Raw genomic sequence first — 19,455 nt, 5'->3', positions numbered from 1 at the left:
AGAGATATTAAAGGGGAAATTAAGGATGGTGCAACATGTCTGTCAAGGACTTTGGGTTGGAGGGAGATATTAAAGGGGTGATTAAGGATGGTGCAACATGTCTGTCAAGGACTTTGGGTTGGAGAGAGATATTAAAGGGGTGATTAAGGATGGTGCAACATGTCTGTCAAGGACTTTGGGTTGGAGGGAGATATTAAAGGGGTGATTAAGGATGGTGCAACATGTCTGTCAAGGACTTTGGGTTGGAGAGAGATATTAAAGGGGAAATTAAGGATGGTGCAACATGTCTGTCAAGGACTTTGGGTTGGAGAGAGATATTAAAGGGGTGATTAAGGATGGTGCAACATGTCTGTCAAGGACTTTGGGTTGGAGAGAGATATTAAAGGGGTGATTAAGGATGGTGCAACATGTCTGTCAAGGACTTTGGGTTGGAGAGAGATATTAAAGGGGCGATTAAGGATGGTGCAACATGTCTGTCAAGGACTTTGGGTTGGAGAGAGATATTAAAGGTGTGATTAAGGATGGTGCAACATGTCTGTCAAGGACTTTGGGTTGGAGAGAGATATTAAAGGGGTGATTAAGGATGGTGCAACATGTCTGTCAAGGACTTTGGGTTGGAGAGAGATATTAAAGGTGTGATTAAGGATGGTGCAACATGTCTGTCAAGGACTTTGGGTTGGAGAGAGATATTAAAGGGGAAATTAAGGATGGTGCAACATGTCTGTCAAGGACTTTGGGTTGGAGAGAGATATTAAAGGTGTGATTAAGGATGGTGCAACATGTCTGTCAAGGACTTTGGGTTGGAGGGAGATATTAAAGGGGTGATTAAGGATGGTGCAACATGTCTGTCAAGGACTTTGGGTTGGAGAGAGATATTAAAGGTGTGATTAAGGATGGTGCAACATGTCTGTCAAGGACTTTGGGTTGGAGGGAGATATTAAAGGGGTGATTGAAAAATGACATGACAGTAAAGGAGAGAAGAGGGAGGGAAAGAGAATGAAAAGGGAAGAGAGAAAGGGTAGAGAGAGAGAGGAGAGACGGAGGCAGAGAATGAAAAGGGAAGAGAGAGAGGCGAGACGGAGGCAGAGAATGAAAAGTGAAGAGAGAGAGAGGATAGAGAGTGAGATGGGAGACGGAGGCAGAGAATGAAAAAGGAAGAGAAAAGGGTAGAGAGAGAGAGGAGAGAGACGTAGGCAGAGAATTAAAAGGGAAGAGAGAGAGGAGAGACGGAGGTAGAGAAAGAGAATGAAAAGGGAAGAGAAAGAGAGGAGAGACGGAGGTAGAGAAAGAGAATGAAAAGGGAAGAGAGAGAGAGAGGAGAGACGGAGGCAGAGAAAGAGAATGAAAAGGGAAGAGAGAGAGGAGAGACGGAGGTAGAGAAAGAGAATGAAAAGGGAAGAGAGAGAGGAGAGACGGAGGCAGAGAAAGAGAATGAAAAGGGAAGAGAAAGAGAGGAGAGACGGAGGTAGAGAAAGACAATGAAAAGGGAAGAGAGAGAGAGGAGAGACAGGCAGAGAAAGACAATGAAAAGGGAAGAGAGAGAGGAGAGACGGAGGCAGAGAAAGAGAATGAAAAGGGAAGAGAGAGAGAGGAGAGACACAGGTAGAGAAAGACAATGAAAAGGGAAGAGAGAGAGAGGAGAGACAGGCAGAGAAAGACAATGAAAAGGGAAGAGAGAGAGGGGAGAGACAGAGGCAGAGAAAGACAATGAAAAGGGAAGAGAGAGAGGGGAGAGACAGAGGCAGAGAAAGACAATGAAAAGGGAAGAGAGAGAGGGGAGAGACGGAGGCAGAGAAAGACAATGAAAAGGGAAGAGAGAGAGAGGAGAGATGGAGGTAGAGAAAGACAATGAAAAGGGAAGAGAGAGAGAGGAGAGATGGAGGTAGAGAAAGACAATGAAAAGGGAAGAGAGAGAGAGGAGAGATGGAGGTAGAGAAAGACAATGAAAAGGGAAGAGAGAGAGAGGAGAGATGGAGGTAGAGAAAGACAATGAAAAGGGAAGAGAGAGAGAGGAGAGATGGAGGCAGAAAAAAGAGAATGAAAAGGGAAAAGAGAGAGGAGAGAAGAGAGAAGGTCAAAGATGAGGGTAGGCAAAGGGAAGGGAGTGTGAAGAGAGTGAAAGAAGAAGAGCAACAAATCAAATCAAATCAAATTTATTTATATAGCCCTTCGTACATCAGCTGATATCTCAAAGTGCTGTACAGAAACCCAGCCTAAAACCCCAAACAGCAAGCAATGCAGGTGTAGAAGCACGGTGGCTAGGAAAAACTCCCTAGAAAAGCCAAAACCTAGGAAGAAACCTAGAGAGGAACCAGGCTATGTGGGGTGGCCAGTCCAACAGAGTGATAGACAGAGGCGAAAGGGCAAGAGATGGGTTGCAGAGGGAGGAGGGGAATTGGAAGAGAGTGGTAACATTGTTAAGAAAGCTGTGACTGCTGTCTACCCTGCTTCTGCTTTGTAACACTCACACATACACACACACACCTCCAGGGCTTTCCTCTGCTAATTGGCTGAGCCCTTTTGATAAATGAGAGTGGGATGTGTGTGTGTGTCAGGGGGCAGGGGAGTGTGTGCGGAGGTGCAGAGGGCGCGGGACTAGCAGGCTCTAGGGAGGAGGCTGAATGTCTTATTGGTGGATGTGGAGGGAGCCCTGGAATCCACTGATTCAGCGCCACTGGAGAACAGAGGACACACACAGGAAGATGTGCAGTGGCAAAGACACACACTTTCTCCTTCTCTCACACATACAACAGACAATCAGACAGACAGCTAGAAACTCAGAACTCAAGGTCGAGCTGCTGATTGGAAAGGAGAGGAAATGAGAAGTGAGGAAAAAAGGTGCAGGAAGGGATATGGAGGGGAGAAAGAGAGGGATGACAAGATGGAGGGAGGGGGAGAAGACAAGGAGAGTATAGAGAGTCAGAGGAGAGGGAGAGTAATGGACTTGATGGGGAGTAGAGGAGGTGAAAGACATTAGAGAACAACATTAGAATGAAAGGCAGGAAGGAGAGGTGGTTGAAGGATAGGAACAGGGGAATGAATATAGTCCAGAGAGAGAAGAGTGAGGACAGAGGAGAAAGAAGGGAATAGACATGAATACAGGAACAAATCACAGAGACAAGGGGAACAAGGGAACACATCTAGGAAAAGAAACAGGCATGGCAAAAGAGGGTGAGATGACAAAGAATGAGTAAAGATTACACATTAACATTCCATTAGTATTCTACAATTGCTACCAACACTCATGAACCAGGCATAATACCAACCATAAAACATGGAGCCCAGAGAGGATTGATATTATCTTTCATTTAAGACAATCATCCACAGAAGCATCTCTCTTTCACCCACCTGTCACCGATAATCCCTCTCTGACCTCTAGGTCATCAGGCTGTACACCTGTCACCTATACTCCCTCTCTGACCTCTAGGTCATCAGGCTGTACACCTGTCACCTATACTCCCTCTCTGACCTCTAGGTCATCAGGCTGTACACCTGTCACCTATACTCCCTCTCTGACCTCTAGGTCATCAGGCTGTACACCTGTCACCTATACTCCCTCTCTGACCTCTAGGTCATCAGGCTGTACACCTGTCACCGATACTCCCTCTCTGACCTCTAGGTCATCAGGCTGTACACCTGTCACCTATACTCCCTCTCTGACCTCCAGGTCATCAGGCTGTTGATTATCCTGTACACCTGTCACCTATACTCCCTCTCTGACCTCTAGGTCATCAGGCTGTACACCTGTCACCTATACTCCCTCTCTGACCTCCAGGTCATCAGGCTGTTGATTATCCTGTACACCTGTCACCTATACTCCTCTCTGACCTCTAGGTCATCAGGCTGTACACCTGTCACCTATACTCCCTCTCTGACCTCTAGGTCATCAGGCTGTACACCTGTCACCTATACTCCCTCTCTGACCTCCAGGTCATCAGGCTGTTGATTATCCTGTACACCTGTCACCTATACTCCCTCTCTGACCTCTAGGTCATCAGGCTGTACACCTGTCACCTATACTCCCTCTCTGACCTCCAGGTCATCAGGCTGTTGATTATCCTGTACACCTGTCACCTATACTCCCTCTCTGACCTCTAGGTCATCAGGCTGTACACCTGTCACCTATACTCCCTCTCTGACCTCTAGGTAATCAGGCTGTACACCTGTCACCTATACTCCCTCTCTGACCTCTAGGTCATCAGGCTGTACACCTGTCACCTATACTCCCTCTCTGACCTCCAGGTCATCAGGCTGTTGATTATCCTGTACACCTGTCACCTATACTCCCTCTTTGACCTCTAGGTCATCAGGCTGTACACCTGTCACCTATACTCCCTCTCTGACCTCTAGGTCATCAGGCTGTACACCTGTCACCTATACTCCCTCTCTGACCTCTAGGTCATCAGGCCGTTGATTATCCTGTACACCTGTCACCTATACTCCCTCTCTGACCTCTAGGTCATCAGGCTGTACACCTGTCACCTATACTCCCTCTCTGACCTCTAGGTCATCAGGCTGTTGATTATCCTGTACACCTGTCACCTATACTCCCTCTCTGACCTCTAGGTCATCAGGCTGTACACCTGTCACCGATACTCCCTCTCTGACCTCTAGGTCATCAGGCTGTTGATTATCCTGTACACCTGTCACCTATACTCCCTCTCTGACCTCCAGGTCATCAGGCTGTACACCTGTCACCTGTACTCCCTCTCTGACCTCTAGGTAATCAGGCTGTTGATTATCCTGTACACCTGTCACCTATACTCCCTCTCTGACCTCTAGGTCATCAGGCATTACACCTGTCACCTATACTCCCTCTCTGACCTCTAGGTCATCAGGATAACCTGTCACCTATACTCCCTCTCTGACCTCTAGGTCATCAGGCTGAAACACCTGTCACCTATCCTCCCTCTCTGACCTCTAGGTCATCAGGCTGTACACCTGTCACCTATACTCCCTCTCTGGCTTCTAGGTCATCAGGCTGGTGATTATCCTGTACACCTGTCACCTTACACATTCACATCTCCTGATTCTCGGGTCATCACCTATACTCCCTCTCTGGCCAGGTCATCACAACCTGTCACCTGTCATACTCCCTCTCTGACCTCTAGGTCATCAGGCTGTACACCTGTCACCTATACTCCCTCTCTGGCTTCTAGGTCATCAGGCTGTTGATTATCCTGTACACCTGTCACCTCTAGGTCATCAGGCTGTACCTGTCACCCTCTCTGACCTCTAGGTCATCAGGCTGTACACCTGTCACCTATACTCCCTCTCTGACCTCTAGGTCATCAGGCTGTTACACCTGTCACCTATACTCCCTCTCTGATAGGTCATCAGGCTGTACACCTGTCACCTATACCTCCCTCTACACCTGACTCCCTCTCTGACCTCTAGGTCATCAGGCTGTACACCTGTCACCTATACTCCCTCTCTGACCTCTAGGTCATCAGGCTGTTGATTATCCTGTACACCTGTCACCTATACTCCTCTCTGACCTCTAGGTCATCAGGCTGTACACCTGTCACCTATACTCCCTCTCTGACCTCTAGGTCATCAGGCTGTTGATTATCCTGTACACCTGTCACCTATACTCCCTCTCTGACCTCTAGGTCATCAGGCTGTACACCTGTCACCTATACTCCCTCTCTGACCTCTAGGTCATCAGGCTGTTGATTATCCTGTACACCTGTCACCTATACTCCCTCTCTGACCTCTAGGTCATCAGGCTGTACACCTGTCACCTATACTCCCTCTCTGACCTCTAGGTCATCAGGCTGTTGATTATCCTGTACACCTGTCACCTATACTCCCCTCTCTGACCTACACCTAGGTCATCAGGCTGTACACCTGTCACCTATACTCCCTCTCTGACCTCTAGGTCATCAGGCTGTACACCTGTCACCTATCTGACCTCCATCATACCTGTCACCTATACTCCTCTCTGACCTCTAGGTCATCAGGCTGTACACCTGTCACCGATACTCCCTCTCTGACCTCTAGGTCATCAGGCTGTACACCTGTCACCATCGTGCACCAGCATCTTTTGACCTTCCATGACCTCCTTGATTATCTTCCCTATATCTGTCACTCCCCTCGGTTCTTTCCTCAGGTGATATTGACTGTTTCATGTTGGTGCGTTTGTTTCGTGTTTATTTATTAAAACACTCACTCCCTGTACTTGCTTCCTGACTCTCAGCACACTCATTACACCAGCGCTTCCCCTCTCTATCCTCTGACTTGGATAATCAGTCAAAGATGGCTTTTACATGGTTGAGATCCCACCCATTCACACACACCTCCCCCTCATCTCTTTCTGCTGTAATGAATGAGAGGCTCTGTGGTTTTAGAAGTAGGTATCTAGGATTTAAGGGTGAGTTTTTACAGCACAGAGCTGGCCAAGGGGAGACACGGCTTCATGAATGGCTATAAACCCAGAGTAGGGAAGGAAGGATAGAGACAGGCAGAGAGACAAAAGATAAGAGAGGAGATAAAGCCTGATGGATGGTCGTGGAATGAGAGGAGTGGAGAGAGGTTCAGGAGGATACCAGACAGTGTAGGGCTGGTGTGGTACACAGTGAAGGCTTCTTCTGGATGCACCTGAAACACACAGTGTGTGTGTGTGTGTGTGTGTGTGTGTGTGTGTGTGTGTGTGTGTGTGTGTGTGTGTGTGTGTGTGTGTGTGTGTGTGTGTGTGTGTGTGTGTACATGCAGTTAACATCCCATCATGCTAAGGGTCATGTATAAAAATGCTGGGGAGGCCATTATTTTAGCCATTATTTTGGCTACCATGGCTATACCCACATAGGATGACAATGGCCCCATCCATAGGGCACGAGTTGTCACTGAATGGTTGGATAAGCATGAAAATGATGTAAACCATACGCCACGGCCGTATCAATCACCAGATCTCAAACCAATGGAACACTTATGGGAGATTCTGTGCAGCACCTGAGACAGTGTTTTCCACCACCATCAACAAAACACCAAATGATGGGATTTTTCGTGGAAGAATGGAGTCACATCCCTTCAATAGAGTTCCAGATACTTGTAGAAACCATGCCAAGGTGCATTGAAGCTGTTCTGGTTTGTGGTGGCCCAACGTCCTATTAAGACACTTTATGTTGGTGTTTCCTTTATTTTGGCAGTTACCCGTTGTTGGCCATATTAAATTGAGTGATGGTGCAGAACCTTTTAAAAACTCTGTTTGTGTGGCTTATTTTATGGAATTAAAGGATGTTAGCCGATCGCCTTGCTTCAACCACTGGGCCAATCACAGGCTGGATTAATGGGAGGCATGTATGAATGTAATCCATCAGAGAGATGCTGGCTCTGGTCTGACCTTATTAACGGTCAATGACCTTATGAATGGACATATTCAACCCTGTAATTATGCCAGCTGAATAAGGACGAGCAATGTGTGTGTGTGTGTGTGTGTGTGTGTGTGTGCGCGCATGTACGTGCATGTGTGAGAGTATTACAAAGCAGAAGCGGGGTCGACAGCAATGTCACAGCTTTCTCAACAGTGTTAAGAAGGGGGAGGGAGGTGACAGACACTGTCAGATCTCACACAGCCGGGCCCACTGCCATCACACTGCTGGGAGCACTAAGGCAGCTGACCTGGAAGAGTCAAAGATAATACAAAGGACACACACTCTGTCACCAGAAATAATGTTCACAATCACTCAGTCACAACACAGAGTACACTCACTCAACAAAACATCACACACACACACACACACACACACACACACACACACACACACACACACACACACACACACACACACACACACACACACACACACACACACACACACACACACACACACACACACACACACAGTAACCCCCATACTCTGTGTGTTTCAGCTGCATCCAGGAGAAGCCTTCACTGTGTACCACACCAGCCCAACGCTGTCCAGTCTGTCCAAACCAGTGGTGCTGTGGACCCAACAGGACGTCTGCAAGTGGCTAAAGAAACACTGTCCACACAACTACCTAACCTATGTAGAAGCCTTCTCCCACCACGCTATCACAGGTAATGTGTGGCCTTCTCCCACCATATACTATCACAGGTAATGTGTGGCCTTCTCCCACCATATACTATCACAGGTCATGTGTGGCCTTCTCCCACCATATACTATCACAGGTAATGTGTGGCCTTCTCCCACCATATACTATCACAGGTAATGTGTGGCCTTCTCCCACCATATACTATCACAGGTAATGTGTGGCCTTCTCCCACCATATACTATCACAGGTCATGTGTGGCCTTCTCCCACCATATACTATCACAGGTAATGTGTGGCCTTCTCCCACCATATACTATCACAGGTCATGTGTGGCCTTCTCCCACCATATACTATCACAGGTAATGTGTGGCCTTCTCCCACCATATACTATCACAGGTCATGTGTGGCCTTCTCCCACCATATACTATCACAGGTAATGTGTGGCCTTCTCCCACCATATACTATCACAGGTCATGTGTGGCCTTCTCCCACCATATACTATCACAGGTAATGTGTGGCCTTCTCCCACCATATACTATCACAGGTCATGTGTGGCCTTCTCCCACCATATACTATCACAGGTAATGTGTGGCCTTCTCCCACCATATACTATCACAGGTAATGTGTGGCCTTCTCCCACCATATACTATCACAGGTAATGTGTGGCCTTCTCCCACCATATACTATCACAGGTAATGTGTGGCCTTCTCCCACCATATACTATCACAGGTAATGTGTGGCCTTCTCCCACCATATACTATCACAGGTAATGTGTGGCCTTCTCCCACCATATACTATCACAGGTAATGTGTGGCCTTCTCCCACCATATACTATCACAGGTAATGTGTGGCCTTCTCCCACCATATACTATCACAGGTAATGTGTGGCCTTCTCCCACCATATACTATCACAGGTAATGTGTGGCCTTCTCCCACCATATACTATCACAGGTAATGTGTGGCCTTCTCCCACCATATACTATCACAGGTAATGTGTGGCCTTCTCCCACCATATACTATCACAGGTAATGTGTGGCCTTCTCCCACCATATACTATCACAGGTAATGTGTGGCCTTCTCCCACCATATACTATCACAGGTAATGTGTGGCCTTCTCCCACCATATACTATCACAGGTAATGTGTGGCCTTCTCCCACCATATACTATCACAGGTAATGTGTGGCCTTCTCCCACCATATACTATCACAGGTAATGTGTGACCTTCTCCCACCATATACTATCACAGGTAATGTGTGGCCTTCTCCCACCATATACTATCACAGGTAATGTGTGGCCTTCTCCCACCATATACTATCACAGGTAATGTGTGGCCTTCTCCCACCATATACTATCACAGGTAATGTGTGGCCTTCTCCCACCATATACTATCACAGGTAATGTGTGGCCTTCTCCCACCATATACTATCACAGGTAATGTGTGGCCTTCTCCCACCATATACTATCACAGGTAATGTGTGGCCTTCTCCCACCATATACTATCACAGGTCATGTGTGGCCTTCTCCCACCATATACTATCACAGGTAATGTGTGACCTTCTCCCACCATATACTATCACAGGTAATGTGTGGCCTTCTCCCACCATATACTATCACAGGTAATGTGTGGCCTTCTCCCACCATATACTATCACAGGTAATGTGTGGCCTTCTCCCACCATATACTATCACAGGTAATGTGTGGCCTTCTCCCACCACGCTATCACAGGTAATGTGTGGCCTTCTCCCACCATATACTATCACAGGTAATGTGTGGCCTTCTCCCACCATATACTATCACAGGTAATGTGTGGCCTTCTCCCACCATATACTATCACAGGTAATGCGTGACCTTCTACCACCACGCTATCACAGGTAATGTGTTGTCTTCTCCCACCATATACTATCACAGGTAATGTGTTGTCTTTTCCCACCATATACTATCACAGGTAATGTGTGGCCTTCTCCCACCACGCTATCACAGGTAACTGTCGGATTTAGGAAGCGGGTTACAGTCTCTCACTAGCAGATGTAAAGACCATTCATGCGATGTGAGCTAAGAAAGTGGGTTTTAGGAAGCGGGTTACAGTCTCTCACTAGCAGATGTAAAGACCATTCATGCGATGTGAGCTAAGAAAGTGGGTTTTAGGAAGCGGGTTACAGTCTCTCACTAGCAGATGTAAAGACCATTCATGCGATGTGAGCTAAGAAAGTGGGTTTTAGGAAGCGGGTTACAGTCTCTCACTAGGAGATGTAAAGACCATTCATGCGATGTGAGCTAAGAAAGTGGGTTTTAGGAAGCGGGTTACAGTCTCTCACTAGCAGAAGTAAAGACCATTCATGCGATGTGAGCTAAGAAAGTGGGTTTTAGGAAGCGGGTTACAGTCTCTCACTAGCAGATGTAAAGACCATTCATGCGATGTGAGCTAAGAAAGTGGGTTTTAGGAAGCGGGTTACAGTCTCTCACTTGCAGATGTAAAGACCATTCATGCGATGTGAGCTAAGAAAGTGGGTTTTAGGAAGCGGGTTACAGTCTCTCACTATGAGATGTAAAGACCATTCATGCGACGTGAGCTAAGAAAGTGGGTTTTAGGAAGCGGGTTACAGTCTCTCACTATGAGATGTAAAGACCATTCATGAGATGTGAGCTAAGAAAGTGGGTTTTAGGAAGCGGGTTACAGTCTCTCACTAGGAGATGTAAAGACCATTCATGCGATGTGAGCTAAGAAAGTGGGTTTTAGGAAGCGGGTTACAGTCTCTCACTATGAGATGTAAAGACCATTCATGCGACGTGAGCTAAGAAAGTGGGTTTTAGGAAGCGGGTTACAGTCTCTCACTAGCAGATGTAAAGACCATTCATGCAATGTGAGCTAAGAAAGTGGGTTTTAGGAAGCGGGTTACAGTCTCTCACCAGGAGATGTAAAGACCATTCATGCGAGGTGATCTAAGAAAGAAGGAACGCTGCGTTTTTGGGAAAGAAAGGGAAGGCTATGTAAACTTGACGTCGGAAGTTTACAAACACTAAGGTTGGAGTCATTAACACATTTTCAACCACTCCACACATTTCTTGTTAAAGTTTCGGCAATTCGGTTAGGACATCTACTTTGTGCATGACACAAGTACTTTTTCCAACAATTGTTTACAGACAGATTATTTTACTTATACTTCACTGTATCACAATTCCAGTGGGTCAGAAGTTTACATACACTAAGTTGACTGTGCCTTTTAAACAGCTTGGAAAATTCCAGAAAATGATGTCATGGATTTAGAAGCTTCTGATAGGCTAATTGACATCATTTGTTGCAAACCGTAGTCTGGCATTATGTCGGTTTTGGAGCAGTGGCTTCTTCCTTGCTGAGCGGCCTTTCAGGTTATGTTGATATAGGACTTGTTTTACTGTGGATATAGATACTTTTGTACCTGTTTCCTCCAGCATCTTCACAAGGTCCTTTGCTGTTGTTCTGGGATTGATTTACACTTTTCACACCAAAGTAAGTTCGTCTTGACCATATCCCCCGTGCATCCCGCAAAGGCGGAGGTGTTGCTAACATTTACGATAGCAAATTTCAATTTACAACAATAAAAGACGTTTCCGTCTTTTGAGCTTCGAGTCATGAAATCTATGCAGCCTACTCAATCACTTTTTATAGCTACTGTTTACAGGCCTCCTGGGCCATATACAGCGTTCCTCACTGAGTTCCCTGAATTCCTATCGGACCTTGTAGTCATAGCAGATAATATTCTAATCTTTGGTGACTTTAATATTCACATGGAAAAGTCCACAGACCCACTCCAAAAGGCTTTCGGAGCCATCATCAACTCAGTGGGTTTTGTCCAACATGTCTCTGGACTCACTCACTGTCACAGTCATACTCTGGACCTAGTTTTGTCCCATGGAATAAATGTTGTGGATCTTAATGTTTTTCCTCATAATCCTGGACTATCGGACCACCATTTTATTACATTTGCAATTGCAACAAATAATCTGCTCAGACCCCAACCAAGGAACATCAAAAGTCGTGCTATAAATTCACAGACAACACAAAGATTCCTTGATGTCCTTCCAAATTCCCTCTGTCTACCCAAGGACGCCAGAGGACAAAAATCAGTTAACCACCGAACTGAGGAATTTAACCTTGCGCAATACCCTAGATGCAGCTGCACCCCTAAAAACTAAAAACATTTCTCATAAGAAACTAGCTCCCTGGTACACAGAATATACCCGAGCTCTGAAGCAATCTTCCAGAAAATTGGAACGGAAATGGCGCCACACCAAACTGGAAGTCTTCCGACTAGCTTAGAAAGACAGTACCGTGCAGTACCGAAGAGCCCTTACTGCTGCTCGATCATCCTATTTTTCTAACTTAATTGAGGAAAATATGAACAATCCGAAATTACTTTTTGATACTGTCGCAAAGCTAACTACAAAGCAGCATTCCCCAAGAGAGGATGACTTTTACTTTAGCAGTGATAAATTCATGAACTTCTTTGAGAAAAAGATTATGATTATTAGAAAGAAAATTACGGACTCCTCTTTAAATCTGCGTATTCCTTCAAAGCTCAGTTGTCCTGGGTCTGCACAACTCTGCCAGGACCTAGGATCAAGAGAGACGCTCAAGTGTTTTAGTAGTATATCTCTTGACACAATGATGAAAATAATCATGGCCTCTAAACCTTTAAGCTGCATACTGGACCCTATTCCAACTAAACTACTGAAAGAGCTGCTTCCTGTGCTTGGCCCTCCTATGTTGAACATAATAAACGGCTCTCTATCCACCGGATGTGTACCAAACTCACTAAAAGTGGCAGTAATAAAGCCTCTCTTGAAAAAGTCAAACCTTGACCCAGAAAATATAAAAAACTATCAGCCTATATCGAGTCTTCCATTCCTCTCAAAAACTTTAGAAAAGGCTGTTGCGCAGCAACTCACTGCCTTCCTGAAGACAAACTATGTATACAAAATGATTCAGCCTGGTTTTAGACCCCATCATAGCACTGAGATGGCACGTGTGAAGGTGTTAAATTACATTTTAATGGCATCGGACCTAGGCTCTGCATCTGTCCTCGTGCTCCTAGACCTTAGTGCTGCTTTGATACCATCGATCACCACATTCTTTTGGAGAGATTGGAAACCCAAATTGGTCTACACGGACAAGTTCTGGCCTGGTTTATCTATCGGAAAGATATCAGTTTGTCTCTGTGAATGGTTTGTCCTCTGACAAATCAACTGTAAATTTTGGTGTTCCTCAAGGTTCCGTTTTAGGACCACTATTGTTTTCACTATATATTTTTCCTCTTGGGGATGTTATTCGAAAACATAATGTTAACTTTCACTGCTATGCGGATGACACACAGCTGTACATTTCAATGAAACATGGTGAAGCCCCAAAATTGCCCTTGCTAGAAGCATGTGTTTCAGACATAAGGAAGTGGATGGCTGCAAACTTTCTACTTTTAAACTCGGACAAAACAGAGATGCTTGTTCTAGGTCCCAAGAAAAAAAGAGATCTTCTGTTGAATCCGACAATTAATCTTAATGGTTTTACAGTCGTCTCAAATAAAACTGTGAAGGACCTCGGCGTTACTCTGGACCCTGATCTCTCCTTTGAAGAACATATCAAGACCATTTCAAGGACAGCTTTTTTCCATCTACGTACATTGCAAAAATCAGAAACTTTCTGTCCAAAAATGATGCAGAAAAATTCATCCATGCTTTTGTCACTTCTAGGTTAAACTACTGCAATGCTCTACTTTCTGGCTACCCGGATAAAGCACAAATAAACTTCAGTTAGTGCTAAATACGGCTGCTAGAATCCTGACTAGAACCAAAAAAATGGATCATATTAATCCAGTGCTAACCTCTCTACACTGGCTTCCTGTCAAAGCAAGGGCTGATTTCAAGGTTTTACTGCTAACCTACAAAGCATTACATGGGCTTGCTCCTACCTACCTATCTCTCTGATTTGGTCCTGCCGTACATACCTACACGTACGCTACGGTCACAAGACGCAGGCCTCCTAATTGTCCCTAGAATTTCTAAGCAAACAGCTGGAGGCAGTGCTATCTCCTATAGAGCTCCATTTTTATGGAACGGTCTGCCTACCCATGTCAGAGACGCAAACTCGGTCTCAACCTTTAAGTCCTTACCGAAGACTCATCTCTTCAGTGGGTCATATGAGTGTAGTCTGGCCCAGGAGTGTGAAGGTGAACGGAAAGGCTCTGGAGCAACGAACCGCCCTTGCTCTCTCTGCCTGGCCAGTTTCCCTCTTTCCACTGGGATTCTCTGCCTCTAACCCTATTACAGGGGCTGAGTCACTGGCTTGCTGGGGCTCTCTCATGCCGTCCCTGGAGGGGGTGCGTCACCTGAGTGTGTTGATTCATTGATGTGGTCATCCTGTCTGGGTTGGCTCCCCCCCCTTGGGTTGTGCCATGGCGGAGATCTTTGTGGGCTATACTCAGCCTTGTCTCAGGATGGTAAGTTGGTGGTTGAAGATATCCCTCTAGTGGTGTGGGGGCTGTGCTTTGGCAAAGTGGGTGGGGTTATATCCTTCCTGTTTGGCCCTGTCCGGGGGTGTCCTCGGATGGGGCCACAGTGTCTCCTGACCCCTCCTGTCTCAGCCTCCAGTATTTATGCTGCAGTAGTTTATGTGTCGGGGGGCGAGGGTCAGTTTGTTATATCTGGAGTACTTCTCCTGTCCTATTCGGTGTCCTGTGTGAATCTAAGTGTGCATTCTCTAATTCTCTCTTTCTCTCTTTCTTTCTCTCTCTCGGAGGACCGGAGCCCTAGGACCATGCCCCAGGACTACCTGACATGATGACTCCTTGCTGTCCCCAGTCCACCTGGCCGTGCTGCTGCTCCAGTTTCAACTGTTCTGCCTTATTATTATTCGACCATGCTGGTCATTTTTGAACATCTTGGCCATGTTCTGTTATAATCTCCACCCGGCACAGCCAGAATAGGACTGGTCACCCCACATATGCTCTCTCTAATTCTCTCTTTCTTTCTCTCTCTCGGAAGACCTGAGCCCTTGGACCATGCCCCAGGACTACCTGACATGATGACTCCTTGCTGTCCCCAGTCCACCTGACCGTGCTGCTGCTCCAGTTTCAACTGTTCTGCCTTATTATTATTTGACCATGTTGGTCATTTATGAACATTTGAACATCTTGGCCATGTTCTGTTATAATCTCCACCCGGCACAGCCAGAAGAGGACTGGCCACCCCACATAGCCTGGTTCCTCTCTAGGTTTCTTCCTAGTTTTTCTAGGGAGGAGTTCCTAGCCACCGTGCTTCTACACCTGCATTGCTTGCTGTTTGGGGTTTTAGGCTGGGTATCTGTACAGCACTTTGAGATATCAGCTGATGTACGAAGGGCTATATAAATAAATTTGATTTGATTTGATCTTTGTCACGGCTGGCTGAAGGACTGGAACAAGGTTCAGCATGGTCAGCGTACATTTTAACTTTATTTAAAAATGACGCCAACAAAACGAAGAACAAAAAAACAACCGTGAAGCTTTCGGCTATGTGCCCTGAACAACTACAAAGTTAACTTCCCACAAAACAGTTGGGGGAAAAGGGTCCCTAAGTATGGTTCTCAATCAGAGACAATGATAGATAGCTGTTCCTGATTGAGAACCATACCTGGCCAAGACATAGAAATACAAAACATAGAAAAAGGACATAGAATGCCCACCCTAGTCACACCCTGGCCTAACCAAAATAGAGAATAAAAAGCCTCTCTATGCCCAGGGCATGACAGTACCCCCCAAAGGTGCGGACTATCCATTGCTAAAATAGCCATTCTGTCTAAGCTCCTCAAAGTGGACAGCCTAGATGCTGCTAATAATGGAAATATAATCATAGTCATAAGTTTTGCTCCCACAAGATGAACATACTTTGGTGTGAAAAATGTAAATCAATCCCACAACAACAGCAAAGGACCTTGTGAACATGCTGGAGGAAACGGGTACAAAAGTATCTATATCCACAGTAAAACGAGTCCTATATCGACATAAACCTGAAAGACCGCTCAGCAAGGAAGAAGCCACTGCTCCAAAACCGCCATAAAAAAGCCAGACTACGTTTTGCAACTGCACATGGGGACAAAGGTCGCACTTTTTGGAGAAATATCCTCTGGTCTGATGAACCAATAGTACTGTTTGGCCATAATGACCATCGCTATGTTTGGAGGAAAAAGGGGGAGATTGCAAGCCGAAGAACACAATCCCAACCGTGAAGCATGGGGGTGGCAGCATCATTTTGTGGGGGTGCATTGCTGCAGGAGGGAGGGACACAAAATAGATGGCATCATGTGTGAGGAAAATTATGTGGATATATTGAAGCAACATCTCAAGACATCAGTCAGGAAGTTAAAGCTTGGTCGCAAATGGGTCTTCCAAATGGGCGCTGACCCCAAGCATACTTCCAAAGTTGTTGCAAAATGGCTTAAGGACAACAAAGTCAAGGTATGGAGTGGCCATCACAAAGCTCTGACCTCAATTCCATAGAAAGTTTGTGGGCAGAACTGAAAAAGCGGCCTACAAACCTGACTCAGTGACACCAGCTCTGTCAGGAAGAATGGGCCAAAATTCACCCAACTTTTTGTTGGAAGCTTGTGGAAGGCTACACGAAACGTTTGACCCAAGTTTGACTCATGCAGCCAAACATACCCTAAAACTGACTATCCTACCAATCATCCACTTCTGCGATGTAATTGTAATTTACAAAATAGCCTCCAACACTCTGCTCAGCAAATTGGATGTAGCCTTTCACAGTGCCATCTGTTTTATCACCAAAGCCCCATATATTACCCACCACTGTGACCTCTATTATCTCGTTGGCTGGCCCTCATTACATATAACTCTCCAAACCCACTGGCTCCAGGTCATCTTTAAGTCTTTACTAGGTAAAGCCCCGCCTTATCTCAGCTCACTGGTCACGATAGCAACACCCACCCATAGCACCCGCTCCAGAATGTATATTGCACTGGTCATCCCCAAAGCCAAAACGTCCTTTGGCCTCCTTTCCTTCCAGTTCTCTGCTGCCAATGACTGGAACGAATTGCAAAAATCTCTGAAGCTGGAGTCTTATATCTCCCTCTCTAATTTTACGCATCTGCTGTCAGAGCAGCTTACCGATCACTGTACCTGTTCACTGTTTTATCTTGGCCAGCTCGCAGTTGTGAATGAGAACTTGTTCTCAACCTGGTTAAATAAACGTGAAATAAAAAAATACAAATTCAACAATTTAACAACTTTAACAATTTAAATGCAATGCTACCAAATACTAATTGCGTGTATGTAAACGTCTGACCAACTGGGAATGTGAATAAATAAATAAAAGCTTAAAATAAATTATTCTCTCTGCTATTATTCTGACATTTCCCATTCTTAAAATAAAGTGGTGATCCTAACTGACCTAAGACAGGGAATATTTACTAGGATGAAATGTCAGGAATTGTGAAAAACCTGAGTTTAAATGTATTTGGCTAAAGTGTATGTCAACTTCCAACTTCAGCTGTAGATATTCATAAAAAATCAGCTGCTTCTAGCTACAATAGTCATTTACAACATGAACAATGTCTACACTGTATTTCTGATCAATTTGATGTTATTTTAATGGACAAAAAATGTGATTTTCTTTAAAAAACAAGGACATTTCTAAGTGACCCCAAACTTTCAAACGGTGGTGTATATGCAGGCCTCTACCCTGAGAGCACTTGATTCAGTGTATCATGCAGCCCTCAGGTTCATTACAGTTCAAAAACGTCTACCACATCATTATGATCTCTACAGTGCTGTTGGCTGGTTGTCATTGACCTTGTGTAGGCTTCAACACTGTATACACTGATTTATAAGGCCATATTGGGTAAAATGCTATTTTATCTCTGTTCTTTTTTAATCAGGTCGGTAAATAAATATCAATTACAGTCCCATTTTCATTTGATTTTAACAGTACCAAGAATTAGAACAGGTCATGGTAGAAATAGTTTTAGTTACTCAGTTCCGTGGTCCTGGAATTCTCTCCTGAACATTTTAAAATGTGATGATCTAGTTTCGTTGGTGGAGTTTTAACACTTGATTGATGTAAATATCATACAAGAGTGTAATTGTCTTTAGGGCAGCTGTTTTTAGTCAAGATGTTTGTGTTTTTAACGTAATATGTAATTGTTGTACTGTATGTGTGTTTATAGTTTTGTTTAATGTTGTGTTAGTGTGTGTAAGTTGTTTTGTCTGAAACGTGGTTCCCCCTACTGCTATTGGACCAAGTCTCTCTTGGAAAAGAGATGTTATCTCAATGAGAAAAACCTGTATAAATAAAGGTTAAAAAATAAATGAAGAATAAATTAAGCTAGTTGAGAGAATTTAAAGAGTGTGCAAAGCTGTTCTGGTCAGCCTCAGAGAACAACATTGACATATAAACTGACTCAGTGAGTGAGTTTATAAAGGAAGTGCAGAAACCAGAAACCGTGGATGGATGGGAATATGTCTGAATATAAACAGTGTAGTTATTCCCTCTACAAGGCAATCTAACAAATGAAATGCCAGTACAGGGACAAGGTGGAGTCGCAATTCAATGGCTCAGACACGAGACGTATGTGGAAGGGTCTACAGGAAATCATGGACCACAAAAAGAAAACCAGCCACGTACGTCACACTTCCAGACAAACTAAACACCTTCTTTGCCCACTTTGAGGATAATACAATGCCACCGTCGCGGCCCCTAACAAGGACTGCGCCCCCCGCTCTCTCCTCCTCCGTGGCTGACGTGAGTAAAACATTTACAACGTGTTAACCCCCGCAAGGCTTCTGGCCCAGACGGCATCCCTAGCCATGTCCTCAAAGCATGCAGAGACCAGCTGGCTGGTGTGTTTACGGACATATTCAATCGCTCCCTATCCCAGTCTGTTGTCCCCACATGCTTCAGATGGCTACCATTGTTCCTGCACCCAAGAAGGCAAAGATGACTGAACTAAATGACTACCGCCCCGTAGCACTGACTTCTGTCATCATGAAGTGTTTTATGAAACTAGTCAATGATCATATCACCTCCACCTTACCAACCACCATAGACCCACTTCAGTTTGCATACCGCCCCAACAGGTACACAGGCAACGCAATCGCCATCACACTGCACACTGCCCTATCCCATTTGGACAAAGGGAATACCTATGTTAGAATGCTGTTCATTGACTACAGCTTAGCATTCAGAACCATAGTACCCTCCAAGCTGATCATCAAGCTGGAGGCCCCGGGTATCAACCCTGCCCTGTGCAATTGGGTCCTGGACTTTCTGAAGGGCTGCTCCCAGGTGGTGAAGGTAGGAAACAACATCTCCACTTCACTGACCCTCAACACTGGGGCCCCACAAGGGTGCGTGCTCAGCCCACTCCTGTACTCCTTATTCACCCACGACTGCGTGGCCATGCACACCTCCAAC

General features: G+C 45.4%; 1 protein-coding gene across 1 annotated transcript in view; it reads left to right on the top strand.

The window, feature by feature from the left end:
• The window catches only part of LOC135559083 (sterile alpha motif domain-containing protein 10-like), a 125,343-nt gene that overhangs the window by 62,424 nt on the left and 43,464 nt on the right, over positions 1-19,455 (top strand). Inside the window, exon 3 of the mRNA XM_064993450.1 lies at positions 7,873-8,041. Coding sequence (XP_064849522.1) covers positions 7,873-8,041 — 169 coding nt within the window. The remainder of the gene's footprint in view (positions 1-7,872; positions 8,042-19,455) is intronic.

Source organism: Oncorhynchus masou, chromosome 17, assembly GCF_036934945.1.
Source record: "Oncorhynchus masou masou isolate Uvic2021 chromosome 17, UVic_Omas_1.1, whole genome shotgun sequence".
Classification (NCBI taxonomy): domain Eukaryota; kingdom Metazoa; phylum Chordata; class Actinopteri; order Salmoniformes; family Salmonidae; genus Oncorhynchus; species Oncorhynchus masou.
Note: the sequence above shows the minus strand (reverse complement) of the source record. Positions and strands in the feature narration are given on the sequence as shown.